Source organism: Nicotiana tabacum, chromosome 11 (genome assembly GCF_000715075.1).
Source record: "Nicotiana tabacum cultivar K326 chromosome 11, ASM71507v2, whole genome shotgun sequence".
Taxonomy (NCBI): Eukaryota; Viridiplantae; Streptophyta; class Magnoliopsida; order Solanales; family Solanaceae; genus Nicotiana; species Nicotiana tabacum.
The window spans coordinates 35,442,654-35,464,494 of NC_134090.1; the positions used below are offsets into that span (position 1 = coordinate 35,442,654).

At 36.6% G+C, this 21,841-nt stretch overlaps 3 protein-coding genes across 3 annotated transcripts; all 3 read right to left on the minus strand.

Moving 5' to 3' along the window:
• Positions 1 to 10,562: 10,562 nt before the first annotated feature.
• Positions 10,563 to 13,569, minus strand: LOC107831145 (actin-7). The gene is made up of 5 exons (XM_016658880.2): positions 13,251 to 13,569; positions 12,382 to 12,452; positions 11,860 to 12,253; positions 11,162 to 11,775; positions 10,563 to 11,060 (listed from the first exon to the last, which is right to left on the minus strand). The coding sequence occupies exons 2-5, from the start codon at positions 12,439 to 12,441 to the stop codon at positions 10,995 to 10,997; spliced, it is 1,134 nt and encodes a 377-aa protein (XP_016514366.1). The 5' UTR covers positions 12,442 to 12,452; positions 13,251 to 13,569; the 3' UTR covers positions 10,563 to 10,994.
• Positions 13,570 to 14,892: 1,323 nt separating this feature from the next.
• On the minus strand, positions 14,893 to 16,458 carry LOC142165802 (uncharacterized). The gene is made up of 2 exons (XM_075224176.1): positions 16,059 to 16,458; positions 14,893 to 15,302 (listed from the first exon to the last, which is right to left on the minus strand). Exons 1-2 carry the CDS (start codon positions 16,456 to 16,458, stop codon positions 14,893 to 14,895), a joined length of 810 nt encoding a protein of 269 aa, XP_075080277.1.
• A 1,746-nt stretch (positions 16,459 to 18,204) lies between these two features.
• On the minus strand, positions 18,205 to 19,280 carry LOC142165803 (uncharacterized). Its single transcript, XM_075224177.1, has 2 exons — positions 19,047 to 19,280; positions 18,205 to 18,906 (listed from the first exon to the last, which is right to left on the minus strand). The coding sequence occupies exons 1-2, from the start codon at positions 19,278 to 19,280 to the stop codon at positions 18,205 to 18,207; spliced, it is 936 nt and encodes a 311-aa protein (XP_075080278.1).
• Positions 19,281 to 21,841: the final 2,561 nt, after the last annotated feature.

Here is a 21,841-nt window from a genome sequence, read left to right on the forward strand (position 1 = left end):
CTCACTTGCCATAGGTGCTTTTTCCGCGCTGCTGCACCTTTTGCCCATCTGGCCCGCATTCTTACTATGCTAGCCTCGGATTTTTCCAAGTCTTTTTGGCTTTTAACGACTTGATTCCTTAACCCTGCTATCAGCCTTTTATCGGACCGGCTTCTCCGTTGGGTGTCGGCATCCATTTTCATTTTCCGGATTTGAGCTTTAAGAATCTCGCTTTCCCGGGATAATTTGTTCTTTTCTCCTTCATCGGCAGCAACCTGCACCTTGTTCTCAAATTTCAGATCCTTAATTTGTTGTTTCAGCTTGCCTATTTCGGCCTGGTATTTCCGCTCTTTGGCCAACCAATATCACGGTTCTTGCAATGCCTCAATGAACTCTTGAATGTGGGCTTTTTTGGCTAGTCGTTCTGGCTCATCTCTTACAACATCTCTCTCCATGTACCAGGCGATATAAGCCGGTGAGACTTCACCTTGGGATAAGTCGCACACTCGAGTGTTTACCGTTAAATATTGGCATTCATTCCATATAGAATGAACGGCTTCTTCATGAAATTGGCCATGGATACCAACCTCGACTGCATAAATACTAAGATCTTCATGTGGGTGTACCACCTGGCACCTCCTTAACTGTCTCATCACCCGGTAAGGCACATAAGGCTGAATGCCTCAAAGTCCCATTAAGAGGAAGTAATGACCCGTGACGGGCATGTATACAATTTCTTCAACAGGAAGCCAACCCAATGTCCACCCTATTTGTGCTGCTGTGGTGGTGCGAAGGCAAGATACCCAGTCTTCAGACCCTTCTGGCAGTTTGAGCCCTGAAACCCTCGTGTTATATCCTTCAATGCAACCTTCGTTTATAGATCTACAACTCATATACTGAGGATGATGACACAAGTGCTCGATCATCCACATTTGCAATAACAAGTTGCACCCTTCGAAAAAATCTGCCTCGGCTTTACAGGCTGTGAGAGCTCGGTATATCTCGGACACTATCATAGGGGCCAACGTGCTTTTGTTGTTAGTAATTAGGACCTTGAAGACTCCAGCCACCTTTAAATCAATATTTCTGTCTTTCCGAGGAAACACCACAATGCCCAAGAATGCTACCATGAAGGCAAATCGCTTATGTTCATCCCATTTTGTCTGATTCCCTCTACTGCAAACCCTGCTTTCCAAATCGTCGAACCCTCTTATATGTCCATACCTCTGGAATATGAACTGCAAAGTAGAAAAACCCCTATCCAATTCAGAGTACGAGACTCCCTTGCTTATCTTCAGCAGATCCATGAACTTGTGCGAATTGACGGTTCTTGGTGCAATCAGATATTTAGGCCTTAGCCCCTCAGTAATGTCCATATATCCTGCTACCTCTTCCAAGGTTGGGGTGAGTTCAAAATTCAAGAAGTGGAATACGTTGTGGGCCGGGTCCCAAAATGTAACCAAAGCTTTTATGATGTCACATCTGGGTCTGACGTTCAACAAACTGGTGAGGTCTCCCAGATGTGATTTGATCTTATCTCGCTCTGACTTTTCCAAATCCTTCCACCACAAGCGCAACTCCAAAGGGATCTTGCTCCTAACTGTTACCGGCAAACTTGGACCCGTGCTCATTCTGCATGTTTGTTTGGGGTGATTAAGACTCATTGGACTCAAAGGAAGAATTGACACTCATTTAAAACTCTGGTCTTGTCAATACAGCCCTTCAGCACTTTGAAGAAGATTTAAAGGCTGTGTTTTACCAACCGGACAAAACCTTAAAAATGACCAACAGTGGTTTTTCTCGCAAAAACAGCCTTCCGGCGTCTTTTTAGGGACATTCGGCTATTTTTACAAGAATGGAATCACCCGACTTATTTACGACGAAAAATTAAAATTTTTGACATTTTTTTTTGGCTATTTTTGCAAAAGGGGAGGTTGGACCCGATGAGGGTTGCCTACCTATCTCACATCCTGTGAGAATCAAACCTACGTAGTTCGGACCACGACCAATAAACTAATTCTGACAACAAGACTTGTTTAAATAAATTACCCTAAAAAACATTTTTTTTTTCACAAAATTTTAGTAGAGTTTGCCGGTAACTCGGAATTATCTCTCTATACTGCTATTTTCTCTTCTTCTTTTTTTTGAAGCCGGTCAGCATGCAAGTTTGCGGCAAATAAATGCATAAAACACACCGGATGCAGCAGGATGGTCTTTTCATTTCAGGTTGCTTGTCCTAGACGGACCCAACCCCTGTGTTGAGTCCCCTAAGTCAAATGCACATGATGCAAATAAGCGTTCCTACTAGGGATCCGGCATGAGGTTTTGTTATACTAGGTTTATCCTGGGTGTTTGTTCTAGACCTGGTTTACCCGAGCGGACAACTCGAGCCGAGGATGGGAACTGCGTACCGGTAACCAAAAGATCATCCGGTTTTGCAACTCCTCCGAATCCTCGTTCTATTTTGGGATAGGACACTAACAGAAAGAAGTAACGACCAGCGTGCACTCCTCAAGAGAAAGAAGAGAGGGATTTTTGTAGCAGTTTATATATACAGTTCAAATAATATCAAAGCGCTAAAAGCAACATTTAGCACATTAAGCCCAAACATGTAATAAAATCAGATAATAAACAAAGCCAGATACAACAATTATTATAAGCTCAAATTCTGAACCCTGAACCAGAGATTCTGGGTTCGAGTCCCCAGCAGAGTCGCCAGAGCTGTCACACCTCTTTTTTCGCCCGCGCCAGTAGGGGCGTAGAGGAAGTTTTTCCAATTAAAGAACAATCGAAACGGAATTTATTTATTTAATTCAGAGTCGCCACTTGGGAGATTTATGGTGTTCCAAGTCACCGGTTGAATCCTGAATCGAGGAAAAGAATGACTCTGTATTACAGTCCGCGCACCAGAAATTCGAGTAAGGAATTCTGTTAAGCCGGGAGAAGGTGTTAGACATTCCCGAGTTCCGTGGTTCTAGTACAGTCGCTCAACTGTTATCTTTGGCGTAAATTATCTGATTTTAATAATTATGAGTCTATGTGCAAATTTTAACTTTTAGCCGCATTTATTATTGTTATTTTAAAAAAGAATTGCAACGTCGTGAAAACACGTCTCGAATCACGTCACATAAATGCACCCATGGTTGTTGACACATTTCGACTTCATTGGGATTTGTATTTGAGTCACATAAATGTGCACTCGAGTTTAGGAATGTAATGTTACTAAAATGCACGCCTAAAGAGACTAATGCGTTATTATTTTGGGGAAGGCCGTGAAATTCACTAAAACGGCCCATCCCGAAGTCTAAAAATTAGTACAATACTTATTGAGGGCCCCGCAATTTATAGTTTATTCGGCGAGGCTCATCTTATTTTTATTTTAAAAGGGCAAACCTAAAGTGACTATGATTTTCTATTTTTATTTGTCTCTAAAAATAAGGAAAATCCTACTTGGTTAATATCATTGATCTAATGCAAGCTAAATGATGGTCTAAACTAAACATGTCATTAGGCCCCAAGGGAAACCCAAAGAGTAAGAATCACTAGCCAATCTATAACCAAAATCAACCGTATGTAGGCTTTGGCCCAGGCCCAAACGAGAAGGAATTCAGCACAAGACCCAGGCCCGCGCTAAATCACTAAGGCCCCAAATCAGCAAAACGAGGTTGTATGGCCTGGAATTTCAGTAGACTTATACCAACGACATTTTAAAATTGCTATGGCTTAAACTTGATCTAAAGTGTTCCCAAATTCACTTATTGCTTTTGTGATAGAATAGACACTGTTCAAATTGACAACATGCTAATCGCTTGAATTTCAATTCCCTACTTATATCATTTTCTATTATGGTTCCTGATGAGTTATTGAATGTCACTAAGATGAACACAGACTGGGGGTGATTGAACTTAACAGTATTGATCTTAAACATCAGCCTCACATGAATAAGCTAATCAATTGGACTAGGTAATTTTTATTTACATTACATGCGAACTACTCAATAGCCTGAACTTAAAATACCCTATTGATTTTAGGACAGTTCAATCTAGCATTACTGAATTATTATTCAAGCAGTTCATGATAAAAAAAATGGATCACTGAAAGTAGCACATCAAAACCAAACCATTTGACTTGTTTTTCTTGCAATTAATGAGAAACAAATCAAGTTACCTCACATTATACTACACTACACCAGCATATGTCTAAGTCAAATTAATGTTGCCAATTATGAAGTTCGTAAGCTTATCAGCAAGAGTTCAACGGTCCATAAACTTAAACAGTCCAAAGCTAATACAGTCTATGAGCGAACTAACAAACGATATAATTCTATCTAAACATGATAAAGCCACTAAAATCGCAAGGCAACAGCAGAGGTCCAGCCTCAATTTCATTTTTTCATTTCCAGCAAGAGATCTACATAGAATCAAGCTCAAATGTGTACCTGGAGATGTGAAATGAAGAAGAAGAAGAAGAAGAAGAAGAAGAAGAAGAAGAAGAAGAAGAAGAAGAAGAAGAAGAAGAAGAAGAAGAAGAAGAAGAAGAAGAAGAAGAAGAAGAAGAAGAAGAGGAGGAGGAGGTTAGTGGAGCAGTGATGATCAACAGCACTTTGAGATAACCAAACAGCAACAATACACAGCCCAAAAATCAAAACATAGCCCAGAAGAAAATTTGCAACCAGACAAAAGAAAGATCAACTTGAATCAATTTCGAAACAGGCCAAATGACCTTGACAATTACCCAGCAAATACTCAACACTTTCAGTCAAACCCAAAATCAATTGAAATCTAGCTCAATTGGACCTAAAGCCATTCGAAATCAGTATATATGTCTCTGAAACCAGAACTTAGGAAAAACTGGAAATTAAACTGAAAATTCCAGTGGAATAGTAACTATTTTTGGTTTTTCTCTTAGATTTTTATTGTTTTTGGTTTTTGGAGTTTTTAATTTTGAACTCTAGATCTGAAAATTAATAAATGCTTTTTTTTTACTCTCCACTCTTACTGATTCTCTTAAGAGTTAAAAAAACAGTCTTTTCTTTTGCTTTTAGCTCTGAATTTTTTCTCTCCCTTCTGAATTGTCCCCTCTTCCATTTTTATACAACCTGCCCCCCTTTCAAACTTAGTGCCCGACCCCTTTTCCTTATTCAAATCAGAATTTTCCACTAAAAATCTGATTTTTCACTTTAAATTCCACTAAGGAAGCTTTTCCTTATTATCAGCCCCCTATTCCCTTTTGTTCCCCATTAGTGTATTATTTAATACCCCACTAACAAAGTACTAATACTAAAATATAATCCTAACTATTTCATTCCTAAATCAACCCTGAAAACCCCTTGATATTACTGACTTCCTAATACAATTATTCAACTGTATTAAAACTTTTAATTCTAAAATTTGTTCAAACTAACAGTTATCTAAAACTAATTCTGACTAACAGCTATAACCAATTCTTCTAACAACTGAATGATTGAGGTTGAGTTCCCATTGAAGCAAAAATGAACTGAATTTAAATCATAGCACAGAACTCAACGAAATCATTAAAACTAAACTTGAAACTGGATCAGAATCAATCACAAATGCGGGGATTCTAGGTCCACCCTAACAAGCATGCAGGATCAATGACAATGCCTTGAAGTTAAGTGTCTACAGATCAGAATACATAACACGACATTAAACCATTTGATGGACTTACTGGTTTACAAACAAGAATGGACTAATCGACGAAACTATTTATAACCTATGTTATTAATCGACAGAACATAAACTGATGGAGAATGGGGAAAATAACGGACAAAAAACGAATTACAATGAACCTAATTTATGTAAACGAGGAATTGATCCAACTACTTAAACAAACATTGAAATATTTAATCCAACCAAAATCCGAAAAAGAAACAGAATATATATATTGGATTAACTTAAAATAAAAATCCTAAAAAAAATGACTAATCACGCAGACAAACAAACACATAGAAAAGAAAAAGGAAAAAGAAGAAGTTGAAAAGAACTCACTATTTTTCTTGGATTTCAACCATACGCCCTTTCGAACTTGAGTTCCAGTTAGTATTATACGTCTATTTCATCAGAAGTAGACTTATAATACTAACCAGAAACCGTTCGACCTTGACAGCTTTGAAACAAACTCGAACTGTTGAGTCCTAGCTCTGCCATTCGGTGAGTTTTACTCGGATTTGATCCAATCTGGTTAGGGATTAGCAACGATGACGTCAAGGTGATTATTGGGTGTGAGTTTGGGACTGATTGGGGTAGGTTAGGGTTTCTTGGTAGATTTCTTTGATCGAAGATTCGAACCATTCTACGAGGATTCGAAGACAATGGAGTGGGGATTCAGAGAGGGGAGGGTCAGGGGAACCTAGGGTGTGATTTTCACGGCGACCGGTGTAAGGGCCGCCGGGTTTCAAGCGAAAGAATGGGGTGGCGGCTCTAGGGTTCGGGGAGGGATTGGGATCTCTTGTTCTTCAGAGACGAAGAGGGGTGAGGGATTTGGTTTGGGAGGGGGGTCTGATGGGATTTGATATATTAAAATGATTGAATTAATCGGGGTCGTTGGATGCGTGAGATCAACGGCCTCGATCAACCCTTTTAATTGAATACGGGGTCGTTTGGTGGGGAGAACGGGTATGGAAACGGGTCGGATAAGATTATACGGGTAATGGATTGATGATCCTGACCGTTGGATGCGTGAGATCAACGGCCTAGAAGCTTTGACCCAAAAACGGCGTCGTTTGGTTGGATTCTGAGACTGGTCGGTTGGCCTGGGTTGGGTGTGATATTGGGCCTGACTTCTCTTTTTAAAAAACTGGCCCTGGCCGAATTTCTTCATATTTTTGAACTTTTTTCCCTTTTCCTTCTTTAATTTTCTAATTTAAACACAATTCTGAATTAATTTGTAAAATCAAAAATAAACTAACACAAATATTAATTAACACTTACAATAATTAACACACAAATTAAAACCTTAAAATAAAATCACACAATGACAACAAATAGAATAACACGCATATTTTTATGATTTTTCTTTTAGAGCCAAATAATGGTTTAATTAATTCTTAAATGCATAATTAAATTCTAGATATGCATGCAACATGTATTTTTTATTTTATTTTTCAATTTACTATAACAAGGTAAATATTTACGGACAAAACACAAATAATTATCCAAAAATGCCACATAAATCCTAAAATTTGCACACCAAGAGAATTTTGTTTTATCTTTGATTTCTTTTGGAGTAGTTTTCGTAAAGCAAAAATCACGTGCTCACACGCGCTAATGGTCGCGCTAGTCCAGGCCTTCATTTTAATTATTCTTTTTTTCGTCTTCTTGCGTACTCAGCTCCTAGGGGTTTGTTTTTTTGCTTCAATGTAGCTCCAATCACAGCCTTAAGGCCTCATATAAGCTCCTCACTCCTGCAACGTGTGACATTCACAATTAGAGCCTGTTTTTCATCATTTAATTATATTATAACATTGAAACATAATTAAGCTGGGGCATAAAAATCGCCAAATTACATAAATCTAGCCTATTATCAGTTATCAAGATCAAAATGATCATCATGGTGTAGATTTTATGGATGCTCCAGTTGATGAAGTTGTGGTTGATCAGCAACCAATTCCTGCACAGGTAACTACTTCGAATGCTCCTGATGAGTATGTACTTTTGACTGACATGGGAGAACCTGAGAATTATGATGAAGCCATGCAAGATACTCACAAAGATCAGTGGATCGAAGCGATGGAAGATGAGATGAAGTTACTCCATGAGAATGGAACATATGAGTTAGTGAAATTGCCGAAAGGTAAGAGAGATTTATCTAACAAATGGATATTCAGAATAAAGCAAGATAACCATACCTCTGCGTCTAGATACAAGGCGAGGTTAGTTGTTAAAGGTTTGGCCAGAAGAAGGGAGTTGACTTTGATGAAATTTTCTCCCCTGTTGTGAAGATGTCTTCTATTCGTGTGATTCTAGGCTTAGCTGCAAGTCTAGATTTAGAGGTTGAGCAGATGGATGTCAAGACTGCTTTTCTTCATGGTGATTTAGATGAGGAGATTTATATGGAGCAACTTGAGGGTTTTGTAACTAAGGGAAAAGAAAATTATGTCTGCAAATTGAAAAAGAGCATGTATCGATTGAAACAAACTCCAAGGCAATGGTATTTGAAGTTTGAATCTGTCATAGAAGAACAAGGGTACAAGAACTTCTTCAGACCACTGTGTATTCTTCCAGAAGTTCTCTGATGATGATTTTATTATTTTATTGCTTTATGTGGATGACATGCTTATTGTTGGCAAGAATAAATCCAGAATTGCAGTCTTTAAAAAGTAGTTGAGCAAATCGTTTGCGATGAAGGACTTGGGGCCAGCAAAGAAAATCTTGGGCATTCAAATCCACCGACACAGAGATAGAAAGGAGTTATTTTTGTCCCAAAAGCAATACATTGAGAAGGTACTCAAGAGGTTCAATATGACAGATGCAAAAGTGGTTAGTACTCCTCTTGCTAAACACTTCAAATTGAGTATTAGTCAGAGTCCATCTACTGATGAAGAGAAAAGGGAGATGTCTCGTATTCCTTACTCTTCTGTCGTTGGTAGCTTGATGTATGCTATGATTTGCACCAGACCAGATATTGCACATGTCATTGGTACTGTTAGTAGATTCCTTTCTAATCCTGGAAAAGAACATTGGGATGCAGTAAAATTAAAATTTCGATTGAGTGTTCTTAACATCTTGGTGTTGGATTGGAACGGTGGAGATCGAATTTGGTGGCTCATAGCATCTGATTTCGAGCCTCGAACAGCAGCTTCGTTTTTGTGGATTCTCCTCTTTTTTCAGTTGATTAGTTGTTGCTCTTATTACAGTTGTTGCTCCGTATTTGGCACTTGTTGTGTATCCAATTTGGCACTTGTTGTTATAGTGGGATTTTTTGGATCTTTGTGATCCCGTGGTTTTTACCTTCGATTTGAAGGGTTTTCTACGTTAAAATTTAGTGTTCTTTATCTTCTTTATTTTCGGGTTTGCCTCTTCCTGGTCATATCACATGAAACATTGTCCTCAAGAGATATAATTCGAATTATAGTGTTACTTATTTCAAACCCCAACAGTTCGGGAAAAGTTTAGTTGTATATGGTGTTTACACCAAACAATAATACAAGATATTTTTCGGTAATGCACACATTTATTACTTAGTCATGGTTAAGTCATATAGATTTTACTTTATTTTTAACGCCTAAAGTTAAATTATTCGATTAGATGTATCGTGCGCGAGTAAGCAGAAATAACAAGCTACTAAAGCTTGACTTTGTGATCTATTACTTGGTTCCTAAGACAATAAAAATACAAAAATTAAGCAACATTCTTGGGCTTGTTTAAAAAATAAATGCAGTGGTTTGAACATGCTATTGTTAGGTTCAATTCAATGATGCTCATTGAAACCCCAATCCATATTATAGGGAGTATAATATATAAAGGTAATGGTCCCAAACTCTATTTGATACTATTTAATACTCGTTTGGTATATTGATATTCGGATTTGGGATGCTTATCTTTGAAAAGCACATGAAAAGTCAGTAAATGGATTTTATTTAGCTTTTGATTTTCTTCTATAAAGATAACCAAAATGTGCTCAGCCTGTCTGAAAGAATGGCTACCCACTGATTTGCCAACTGGAAACACTCACGTTTACCCCTACTTTTATTACTGTCAATTAAGTATTAAAGTAAAAAAAGAGAGGAAAAGGCATTGAACATGTACAGCTGTTATCTTTTATTAGTAGTATTAATCAGAACCTTTTATTTTACTTAATTAAATAATACCTTTTGTTTAAAAAGATTGCAACATCTCCACATGATCACCTACCAAGAGATAAATATATTATGATTACGCGTCTTCCGGAATATTCCATGTCGAAATAATTACGCACAATATTTGAGCTGAAGTTAAGAAAAAAATTATTTGAATTAAAATCAAAAGTTAAAAAGGAAGTGTGGAAGTTAAAGTTATGTTTAAAATAAACTTTGCTTGAAAAGTGTTGAATATGTGTGAAAAGAAATTAACATTTTACTTCAAGTACACCTTAAAATTAATATGCCATTTGAAATGCAAATGATGAGATTCAGTATTTGTAGAGACTGATGCCCTACAACTATATGCAAATACTGTTCAATATTTTCACGTACTTACGTATTAATGCCCCAACTAATGCACTCAAGCATAGTTTTTATGGAACGTGTTTGTAGCGCAATACTTATTTTTATTCTTTGACAAGTGTTTTATAGCGTTTGGTGTACAAAATTTTGCCAGGTTTCATCTAAATTCATGGGAATTAATTGAGTTTGGCTTTTTCCCATGAAATCAGATGAAACCACATATAATGGCAAAACTTTGTACACCAAACGTAAGGTCAAGGCGTTTTGCTTTTTTATAGCCTCAAAACGTTTGCTGAAAACACCACGAGGAATAGGACATTGGTTGCAACAAAAGAATACATAACAACGATGAAAACAACGCCTCACCAAAAATGATCCACAGAAATGTCAATTCCCACATCCACAGAGAATGCTAGTAATATCCGAAAACTGAAAATACTACCAAAAATTCTCATTCAATAAATAAATAGTGACATATGTTCCCAAGAAAAGTACCATAGAATAACAAAACACGAAAACTGAGAAAATGAAAGAAAAGATTCAAAGAAAAACATCACAATCTCTCCCCAACTACAAACAACAACCCACTAGAAAAGCGTACAGAAATTCAAGAAGGGATATTTCCAGACAAAAGAGGGTTGCCCTCTCAATGTGTTCAGAATATAATCCACATTGCACTGTAAACATGAAACAATATCAGCAGTACAATGTTGTCTTATCGCCCTTCTTTCACAGCCCCACCTTCAAAGACTGTCTACGACAGCAAACCTGAGTTCACTGTCGACATAATAGCAAAAGCAGGAAAACAAAAAAGGAAGATCTCGACCAAAGTAAAAATAGCAGCAGCAGCACCTTAGAAGCACTTCCTGTGGACAATGGATGGACCAGACTCATCGTACTCACCCTTTGAAATCCACATCTGATTAAGCACAGAACAAGTCAAGTTTAGTACCACAATTCAATGCAGTTTATTAAAATGGCAAAACAATATTCAAGTGAAGATAAAAATATAAGGCTTGCCTGCTGGAATGTGCTAAGGGATGCGAGGATGGATCCTCCAATCCAGACACTGTACTTTCTCTCCGGTGGAGCAACAACCTTAATCTTCATGCTGCTAGGAGCCAAAGCCGTGATTTCCTTGCTCATACGATCAGCAATACCGGGGAACATGGTTGAGCCACCACTGAGCACAATGTTACCGTAGAGGTCCTTCCTGATATCAACATCACACTTCATAATGGAGTTGTAGGTAGTCTCATGGATACCTGCAGCTTCCATTCCGATCATGGATGGCTGGAAGAGGACTTCTGGGCAACGGAACCTCTCAGCACCAATGGTAATAACTTGTCCATCAGGCAATTCATAGTTCTTCTCGACGGAGGAGCTGCTCTTGGCAGTGTCAAGCTCCTGCTCGTAGTCAAGAGCCACATAAGCAAGCTTCTCCTTCATGTCACGGACAATTTCCCGTTCAGCAGTGGTGGTGAACATGTAACCTCTCTCAGTGAGGATCTTCATCAGGTTATCAGTTAGGTCACGGCCAGCAAGGTCCAAACGAAGAATGGCATGGGGCAAAGCATAACCCTCGTAGATGGGGACAGTGTGACTCACACCATCACCAGAATCCAACACAATACCTGTCATAAGATACTCATAATTTCAGATTCATAACACATTGCCGATCAAGGAGAAGATTTGGATATGAAAAGACTGATACTTACCAGTTGTACGACCACTAGCATACAAGGAAAGGACAGCCTGAATAGCAACATACATAGCCGGAACGTTGAATGTCTCAAACATAATCTGGGTCATTTTCTCTCTGTTGGCCTTTGGGTTGAGAGGTGCTTCAGTGAGAAGAACAGGGTGCTCCTCGGGGGCAACACGAAGCTCGTTGTAGAAGGTATGATGCCATATCTTCTCCATGTCATCCCAGTTGCTGACAATACCGTGCTCAATTGGGTACTTCAGGGTCAAGATACCCCTCTTGGATTGAGCTTCGTCACCCACATAGGCATCTTTCTGTCCCATTCCAACCATAACACCAGTGTGGCGAGGACGACCCACAATACTAGGAAAGACAGCTCTAGGAGCATCATCCCCAGCAAATCCAGCCTACATTTCGTAAGTGTAAACCAAAAAATTAAAAACAACTGAGAATATGACAAGGTAAATTTTACATAAAGTGTTTAACTATCATAACTCCATCTTTGCAAAACATAAAAACTAAAAGAATAACTGACCTTCACCATTCCAGTTCCATTGTCACAAACAAGGGGCTGAATATCCTCACCGTCAGCCATTTTCTATTCAACTGCCAATTAAAAAAGAGCATTAATAAGCATTCCTACTTCTAGAAATGGTAATAAACCAATAGCAAAATAAATACATGTAGGTATTGGAGAAGAAGATAACATCCCAATACAGATGAGGGGAATCCAAAGTGAATATCTTAAAAATCGGGCAAACATAATAGCAAATCTAAATGACACAAAATTCTTCTCACTCTACAACTTAACATCTCCTTGAATCCAACCAGAGATTTAAAAAGAGAGTAGCAAAGCTACGAATCATAATTTGCTCATGCTCCACGCTCATTTTCAGCTAACATATAGTTCATATACAGACACACATATATACATACATAGAGGTATCCTATAAATCCAAGGACAAAAACAAAGGAGAGAATCAATCTAAATTCAAACAAAAAACAACGTTTTTTTCTTCTTAAGATTTCTTTTTCGCTTTTCGAGATTGTTATCGAAAAGCCACCACAAGAGAGCTATTTTGCACTATTCAAAACCATTTGAAATGGAATCAAACAGTAGATCAAGGAGAATCCATAGCAGATCAATTTCATAAGGGATCCAATTCATCAGATCCCGAATCATATTAATCTAGAACCATTCAAAATTCAACCATCCAGGATTTAGAAAATACCCATTTATCATCAAGAAATCCTATCTCTTTTACCACTTTTTCTATAGATCTCAAAACTGCACCCCACATATATATCACAATTTTCCTGCTTTTTCACGTAGCTCAATCCCATAAAGATCTACAAGAAACAGAAAAAATATATAAGTTTAAGAGAGACCAGATCTTGGCTTACCGGGAACTGAGAGGAGATCGGAAAGAGGTCACTGGAAAGTAGCAAAGCAACCGGAGATGATGGCCTGCGGCTTTCTCGAGAGTATTTGGAAAATGGAGAATACAAATGAGGAATCTAAATACAATAGGGAGGCATATTTATATACCAAGAGACAAAAGAGGGCTCTCAATTTAAGTTTTTAAATTATTTTTTCTTCTTCTTTTATTTTATATTTTATTACTGCAGTAAATGTTTAGTTGTAGGAATTTGAATTTGAAATTTAAAAAGACAACACCACCAAATGACAAATTTGCCTTCAACGTTAAGATGCTAAAGGACAAGCTTTTCAATCAATTTTCAAGGTCCATATTTATAATCATTAATTTACGAAATTTTTAAGCATCGTTGAACTTTCTTTCTCTTTGTCATTATTTTCCTTTAATTGTGTTTCAAAATAATGCAAAATTTTGAAGTTAATACTTATTTATCTCAATATATGAGGTATTTACAACTTATTTATCTCAATATATGAGGTATTTACAACACATCATAATGCATTGTATTAAAATGTATGTAAATTATGACTAAATATTAAATGTAACAAAAGATTTGAGACAAATGCATTGACACGAATCTTTTTGTCATCAAAATAACAAGTTAACAAAATAAAAGACGGAATGGTGAAACCTTTTATAAAAGAATGATAATGAATTTATTTGTACTCAATGTTTATATTTGATCATATTATTTTATTATAAACTCATGTTTAACTGAGAAATTGGGGTGTAATTTGTGAAAAAAGTATATGTAAAGATACATCATACATACATAATGTAAAAAGGGGGACATATTGTTGTAGTCTTCCTTTTGTGATTGGCTTGCAGAATTTTGATGACCTAGAGTCCTAGACCTTGTGGGATCAAATTTTTAAATATTTAAATTTTGGGTTTTGTTCCCCAAAAATATTAGAATCTTTCTATATCATTAGTAGTAGACACCTAAAAGTTGTCATCATTTATCATTTAGGTATATTAACTAATCCTTGTTTCGGTTGAACATATGTAATATGTCCAAAATGTACCAATTAGTTATTTCACACTAGTTTAGAAATAGATCAAGCTCATATCTCTAACTGTTTCTTACGTAGAATAATTAGCCAATTTAATCACTTTGGCGTGAAAGATGAATCTAGGAAGAAGTACGCAAAGCTGTCCAATGTGTGAAAATAATTTGTTCCAAATGTAATCAACAATTCAATTGGCCAATTATTTCACGTATGGAGCGTTTGCTATAGGTGTTCAATCGGAACAATACCTAGTTGAATTATCTAAATAAAAAAATCGTGACAACTTTAAGTGTTTACGTATGTAATTGTCAAAAATCTGCCATTAGAGAGAGAGCTTTAGCGTGAAGAAGAAGAAGAAGACAGTGTTTGGGAATTTTTCCAACTGTTTTATTACTATAGTAACTAACTGATACATACAACAACACGACATAATCTCTGTGACCTCTCTAAGTTCTAATATTCACACTTTAGTCCTAACTAATTAGATTAACTAACTAATTAGTCTAAGTCTAATTACTAGTAACTAACTGATTTCCAATACTTCCAATCCTCCCCCTCAAACGGGTGGATGAAGAATGTTCAAGACACCCAACTTGCCTAGTAAAAAATGATGTTGCCCTGAAGGTAAGCCTTTGGTGAGAAGATCAGCATGTTGATCCTTAGACGAGACATACTGAGTAGTAAACAGTCCTTTTTTATGTGCTCTCGAATGAAATGGCAATCGATCTCAATGTGTTTAGTGCGTTTGTGGAAGCTAAGATTGGCAGCTATTTGCATTGCTCCCTTGATGTCACAAAACAATGAGATTGGTCGAACAATGAAAACTCCTAATTCTGAGAACAAACCCAGTAGCCATATAATTTCAGAAATTGTTGATGTCATACTACGATATTCTGCCTCTGCACTACTTCTTGACACAGTGTGCTGCTTTTTTGACTTCCATGATATTAAGGAATCACCAAACTTGACTGCATAACCACTAACAGATCTTCTTGTCATTGGATATGCTGCCCAGTTAGAGTCGCAAAAAGCAGTCAAAGTATCTACCTCCTCTCTCTTCAACAAAATACCCTAGTGCAGATTTGAGATATCTCATTACCCTAAGAGCAGCATCCATATGGGACTTCTTAGGTAGTTTCATAAACTGACTTAAATTTTGCACTGCATAGCTGATATCAGGCCTAGTGACAGTAAGATAGAGAAGTTTCCCTATCAATCTTTGATAGCTAGTGACATCTGTCAAGGGGTCCGCTTCCTTAAGTCCAACAGCTTAATCATATTCAACTGTTGTGAGTTTCTGATTAATCTCAAGAGGTGTCACAACTGGTTTGGCACCACTCAATCCCAGCTCAGAGATAAGTTCCAAAGAGTATTTTCTTTGGTTAAGTAAAATCCCATGTTTGGACCTCAGAACTTCAATGCCCAAAAATATCGCAATTCTCCCAAGTCTTTAAGTTTGAACTGCTGGTGTAGAGTTGCCTTAGCTTCATCAATCAACTCTTTATTGTTCCCAGTCAATAATAGATCATCCACATAGATAAAAATGATCACAATATTTGTTCCTGACTTCTTTGTGAACATAGAGTAATCAAAAGTACTCTGTACAAAACCTACACTCACTAAGGCTTCTGTGAGTTTCAGATTCCATTGTCTGGAGGCCTGTTTGAGACCATATAGGGACTTTAGCAGTTTGCATACCTTCTACTCCCCCTGCCTTTGAAATCCCTATGGCAAGTCCATATACACTTCTTCTAATAAGTCACCTTGAAGAAAAGCATTAAACACATTCATCTGGTATAAAGTCCAATCTTTTGAAGCTGCCAAAGCAATCACAGACCTAACTGTCACCATTTTTGCTACTGGTGAAAACGTCTCATCATAGTCTAATCCCTCCTGTTGATTGTACCCTTTAGCCACCAGTCGAGTTTTGAACCTCTCTATTTCCCCATCAACTTTAAACTTTATTTTGTAAACCCACTTAGAGCCAATAGAAGTTTTTCCAAGAGGCAAATCTACTACTTCCCATGTTCTGTTGTCCTCTAGAGCTTGCACCTCATGTTGCATAGCAGTAATCCACCTCTCATCTTTAAAAGCTTCCTTGAAGGTATAAGATTCTCTTAACACTGAGAAGATAGAGACATAACTCTTGTACTTAGGAGACATTTTTTCATATGACAAAAAATTAGATATTGGATAACTGCATTGTGATGATTTTTAAAGTTGCACCACATAATCCTTTTGCCATATAGGAAGATGTTTCACTCTTTGAGATTGTCTTCCAGGCACAGACTGTCTATCAGATATATTGGAGCTTGATTCAGCATTTGGAGCAACAACATCTGCAACATCAATGTCCTCTAACTGGACATGATCATTGTGTACTTCTGCATCTTGAATATTTCATCTGCATCAAGTTCATCTGCAGCAGATTCATCTATCTCCTCCATGTTTAAGGCATGTCCAATATCTGCATCATGATGATCTATGACTGGTTCAGGAGGAATAGAACCTCTTGATCCTTCATGTGAGACTGGACTTTCCTCTGAATGCCTAACTGTTGGTCCAATTGATTTAGAAGTTGGTAAATCAAGCTGCAAAAAACTGGCCTCTAGATTGTCCTGTGAGTTAGAATATAAGTGCATTTTCCTGAATGGAAATTCAGACTCCCTAAAGGATACATCCCTGCTAACAAAGAAATATTTAGTGGTTAAATCATATAACCTATATCCTTTTTGGGTGGTGGAATATCCCATGTGTACAGCTTTTCTAGCTCTAACAGCAAATTTGTCCTCTATCACCAAGTTAGTTGCATAACATAAACACCCAAAGACTCTTAGATGAACTATAGAGGGTTCTTTACCATGCAACATAGCAAAAGGACTCTTTCCATCTAAGATCTTAGAAGGTAGTCTGTTTATGATGTATACTGTTGTTTGTACACATTCCCCCAAAAAGAGACTTGGAACATTACTCTGAAATCTTAAAGCTCTAGCAGTGTTAAGTATGTATCTATGTTTTCTCTCAACTACCCCATTCTGTTAAGGGGTATAGACACAGCTACTTTGATGAATAACACCTTGTGATCTCAAAAGATCACTCCACTGTTTATTAAAGAACTATGTCCCATTATCAGTTCTTAAAATCTTAACACAAGTATCAAACTATGTTTTAATCATGCACAAATTGCTTCAAGAAAATGATAGTTTCATTCTTAAACTGCATCAAAAAAATCCAAGTAGCCCTTGAGAAGTCACCAACAACTGTAAGGAAATAGTGTTTCCTGTCATGAGTTGCCTTCTTGTATGGTCCCCAAACATCCATGTGAACAAGTTCAAAAGGTCTATTACTCCTTTTTTTCACTATCTGGAAAGCTTAACCTACACTGTTTTGCCAAGGGGCAAACATAACATTTATTTTGTATCTCACTATCTACTTTATCTGCAAGAAAAGAACATGCTACATTACAGGAATAGAGGCATGGCCAAGCCGTATATGCCATAGATCCTCTGTATCTCCAGTTGAGACCTTCATACCAACATGAGCTGCTAGTTGTCTGATTCCTTTTCCCTTCAGCACATATAATCCTTCATCTTCTTTACCAATTCCCTTCATCCTGCCATTGTAAAGATCCTGAAACACACACAGTTCAAGTAAAAATATGGCAGCACAACTTAGATCTCTGGTTAGTTTGGACACTGACATTAGGTTGAACTTAAAATCAGGCACATGAAGCACATTTTTCAGTTTATCAATAGCTGACAAAAAAGAGCTCCCAATATGTTCTATTTTTGCACAACCTCCATTTGGCAGTGTAACTTTTTCTCTTCCCTTATCAGTTATTTTGCTCACATCACTCATCAAGTCTAATGTAGAGGATATGTGGTGTGTGGCTCCTGAATCCACAATCCATCAAACTTTCAGCTCATTCAAAGCTTCTACATTAGAGGATAGTGTAGTAACGTTACCTACATTATTAGCCTGAGTTGTAACTTCACTTGGTGAGTCTTTGTTGTTGAGCAATCCCAAAATTTGTTGATATTGAGCTTCTGTGAAGAAGTAGTCTCCCTTAGACTGTGTTGCTGCTTGTGAAGGTTGAGTTATTGATCCCTCTACATAGTTAGCTGCAGTAAGTGTTCCTCTAGGTTGAAAAGGTTTTCTTCCCTTAAAGTCTTCCGGATAGACAATGATTTTAAAACAATTTTCTTTTGTGTGGCCTTTCATACGACAATGGTCACATTGTGGGAATTGTTTCTTTCCTCTGTACCCATGTCCTCTACCAGCTTGCATAGCTAATGGATCTCCTTTATCAGCCATAGAAACACTTCCCATCGATTGCTGACTTTCATCTTGAATGATTAGTGCATATGCTTGATTAAGAGTTGGTTCAGTAGTTTTCATTAAAATTTGTCGACGAGCTTGCTCATATATATTATTTAGCCCATCTAGAAATTGCATCACCCTTTGTTGATGCAAATGAGTCATGTATTCCTTAGATCTAGGACAACCAAAGTCTTGAAATGGCACTAGAACATCATATTCAGCCCATAACTCCTTCAACTTAGTAAAATAGACAGATACAGAGTCGATCCTTGCGATAATCTTGAGATCGATCTGTGCAATTGAAAAATACGTACTCGATTCACCTTATCAAAACACTCCTTGAGGTCCTCCCAGACTACATGTGCATCCGATGCGTAGATGATTCCACTGAGCAGGTCCTTCGAAATAGAGTTCATTATCCAGGAATGTACTATCGCATTACAAGTCTCCCACTCCTCCAGAAGAGCATCCTTGTACATCTCGTTAGCACATTTTCCTGTTACAAACCCTAGCTTCCTTTTGGTCTTAAGAGCAGGTCGCATCGATATACTCCACAGTCCATAGTTCTCTGAACCTATGAGCTGAATTGGAATTAGAATCAATCCAGGTATATCAGAAGGTTGAAGGAAAAGAGGAGGCGTATGGTCGATATTCTCAGTCGCCATTGACGCACAAGTTTCAGAGATCGATCTTCACGATTAAGCACAGAATTGTTGAAATTAACACTGCTCAATTCAATTGAGTAGGAAATTGGTCATATGACGGTAAAAAGCTTCACGAATCAGTCTCCATGGCTCTGATACCATGTCAAAAATCTGCCATTAGAGAGAGCTTTAGCGTGAAGAAGAAGAAGAAGAAGAAGAAGACAGTGTTTGGGAATTTTTCCAACTGCTTTATTACTGTAGTAACTAACTGATATATACAACAACACGACATAATAACTATGACCTTTCTAAGTTCTAATATTCACACTTTAGTCCTAACTAATTAGATTAACTAACTAATTAGTCTACGTCTAACTACTAATAACTAACTGATTTCCAATACTTCCAATAGTAGTAAACCTAGTGTCTATTCAATAGAGTTCAAATTGCCTTAGCTTATGCATTGTGACAATGGGATATTTTCATGTGAAAATTTCTATTTTCAACTGCAGATTACAATTAGTTTCTGAACCAGCTTTTGCCTCCCGAAAATAAAACGACAACTTTTTATAAGCAGACTAATCAATTCAAGAATTCAACATTCTTTCATACAAATGAAATATCGAACTATCAAAAATAAAATCCTATAATGAGATATCAAGAAAGGTAACTTGGTAAAATAAATGCGAGTTATTAGCAAAAAGAAATGTACAAGTGAGAAAGCAAGTAAACTCATTACTGAATGCCAACCATAATTCCGGCCAAGAATATTTTGTCAATTTTCTGAAAGCTTAAAGTAGAAACTTTTTTGTATTTCTTTTGTCAAATTATTTAAATGCCAGATTGGTGTGGGAATAATTTCAACCATTACAGGAAAAGAGAGGAGTGTGCATAACCTGTCATTGACAACCTTTCAAGCACGTACTCCCCTCTTTATCTTTTGACGTGTTCGATTTAATCTCAGCCGTTCGTTCCCTTAGCCCATTTCTCATAGACTTTTTCCCATTCTTATTTGGGTTTAATTGAAGATTTTGTCACAATTGTCATGGAAGGGCAAGTTACACATTTGTCGTCCGCCAAAAATAATTATATATGCTAGCCAAATATATAAAATATAAATATATATTAATATACAAAAAATATATTGTATAATTTATCGGATATTATTTTTGGAAGCGATTATACTATATACTTTTTTCGTGATTTATCCATTAATGAATGGATAGCTTATATATTAAATTATAATCCTTTAGTAACTACTTCCTCCGTTCACTTTTACTTGGCATGTATATTAAAAATAGATTTTCATTTTTACTTGTCACTTTACGCATATCAAGAGAATATAATTTTTTTTTCATGTTATACCCACAATATTTATTACTTATTTCAAGTCATTTTCTCAAATCTAATAAAATATGCATCAATTAATATGGGTATCATAGTAAATTATGCATTTTATTTATTATTTCTTAAAAGGCGTAAAAAGTAAAGGTGACAAGTAAAGGTGCCAAGTAAACGAACAAACTAGTGTTTCCCCGCATGTTGGGTGCAACGCCGTGAACGGCTTATTCAGACCAGACATATCCGTTTGTCCCTTTTTCACTCTTTTATTTTTTTTCTTTACCTGTTTTTCTGTTTCATTTTCTTTGGTTTCTGTTTTTGTTTTTAGTATGTTTCACTGAGATGGTATTTGCTCGAGTCAAGAAGTACATTTTTTCGTTAACTACTAATGAAACAGTAATTACAAGGTGGAACTGGGAAAGTGCAGCAAGGGTTATAAGTTCAGCATCAAGGCAGCTTATTTGTCTTTTCAGCCACAATATCAAAAAGTTCACTGAAAACAGTAACTGTCTACAAATAGTAAATGTAGATGCAAAACTATTAGAGCTTTCTTGTTAGTAAATGTCAATATTATTATTTGAGATTCAAATATTTTTAAGATCTTTTTAACTATATTTATAGTTGTTTTGAAATTTATAATATATTATTTAAATAAATAATATAGTAATTGCAATAAGACAATAATATTAGAATATTATTGGAATTTATCAGGAAAAATAATTGCAATAATATTTCTTAGAATTGTCAACGTCTTTTAAGATGAAAGGAGTAACATATAGTAACAGTCAGATTTGTTCATGTACTATTTGAAATTGAACAATTTTTTGTTGTTAGACTTTAGTCTAATATTACCCTTGCAATTAGGAAAAATCTCGTTTTTGCTTTTGACACCTGTTGGTGTCAAACTTGGAGGGGTAAACTTGGATATATATTTTTCTCGAAAAATTTGGAGAAGTGAAGTCCACCTATTTCACGTTGGAGCTTTGAACGATTTGCTGGCAATAACGATACCTGTGAACCAAAAATGTAATAAAGGACAAAATTGAGTAATATTGACAGTACATAAACAAATTTAGCCCTTTTATAGTGAAACTAGGAGGAAACTTTTTAGATGAAACGTTTTTTGTTTGTCTAATTTGATATTGTTTCCCATGTTTTCACTATATAATATATAATTTATCATTTTACATCTTAATTGACTCCTTCACAAAAGTTGCCGGCGGCTTGCTCCTTCGGAAGAT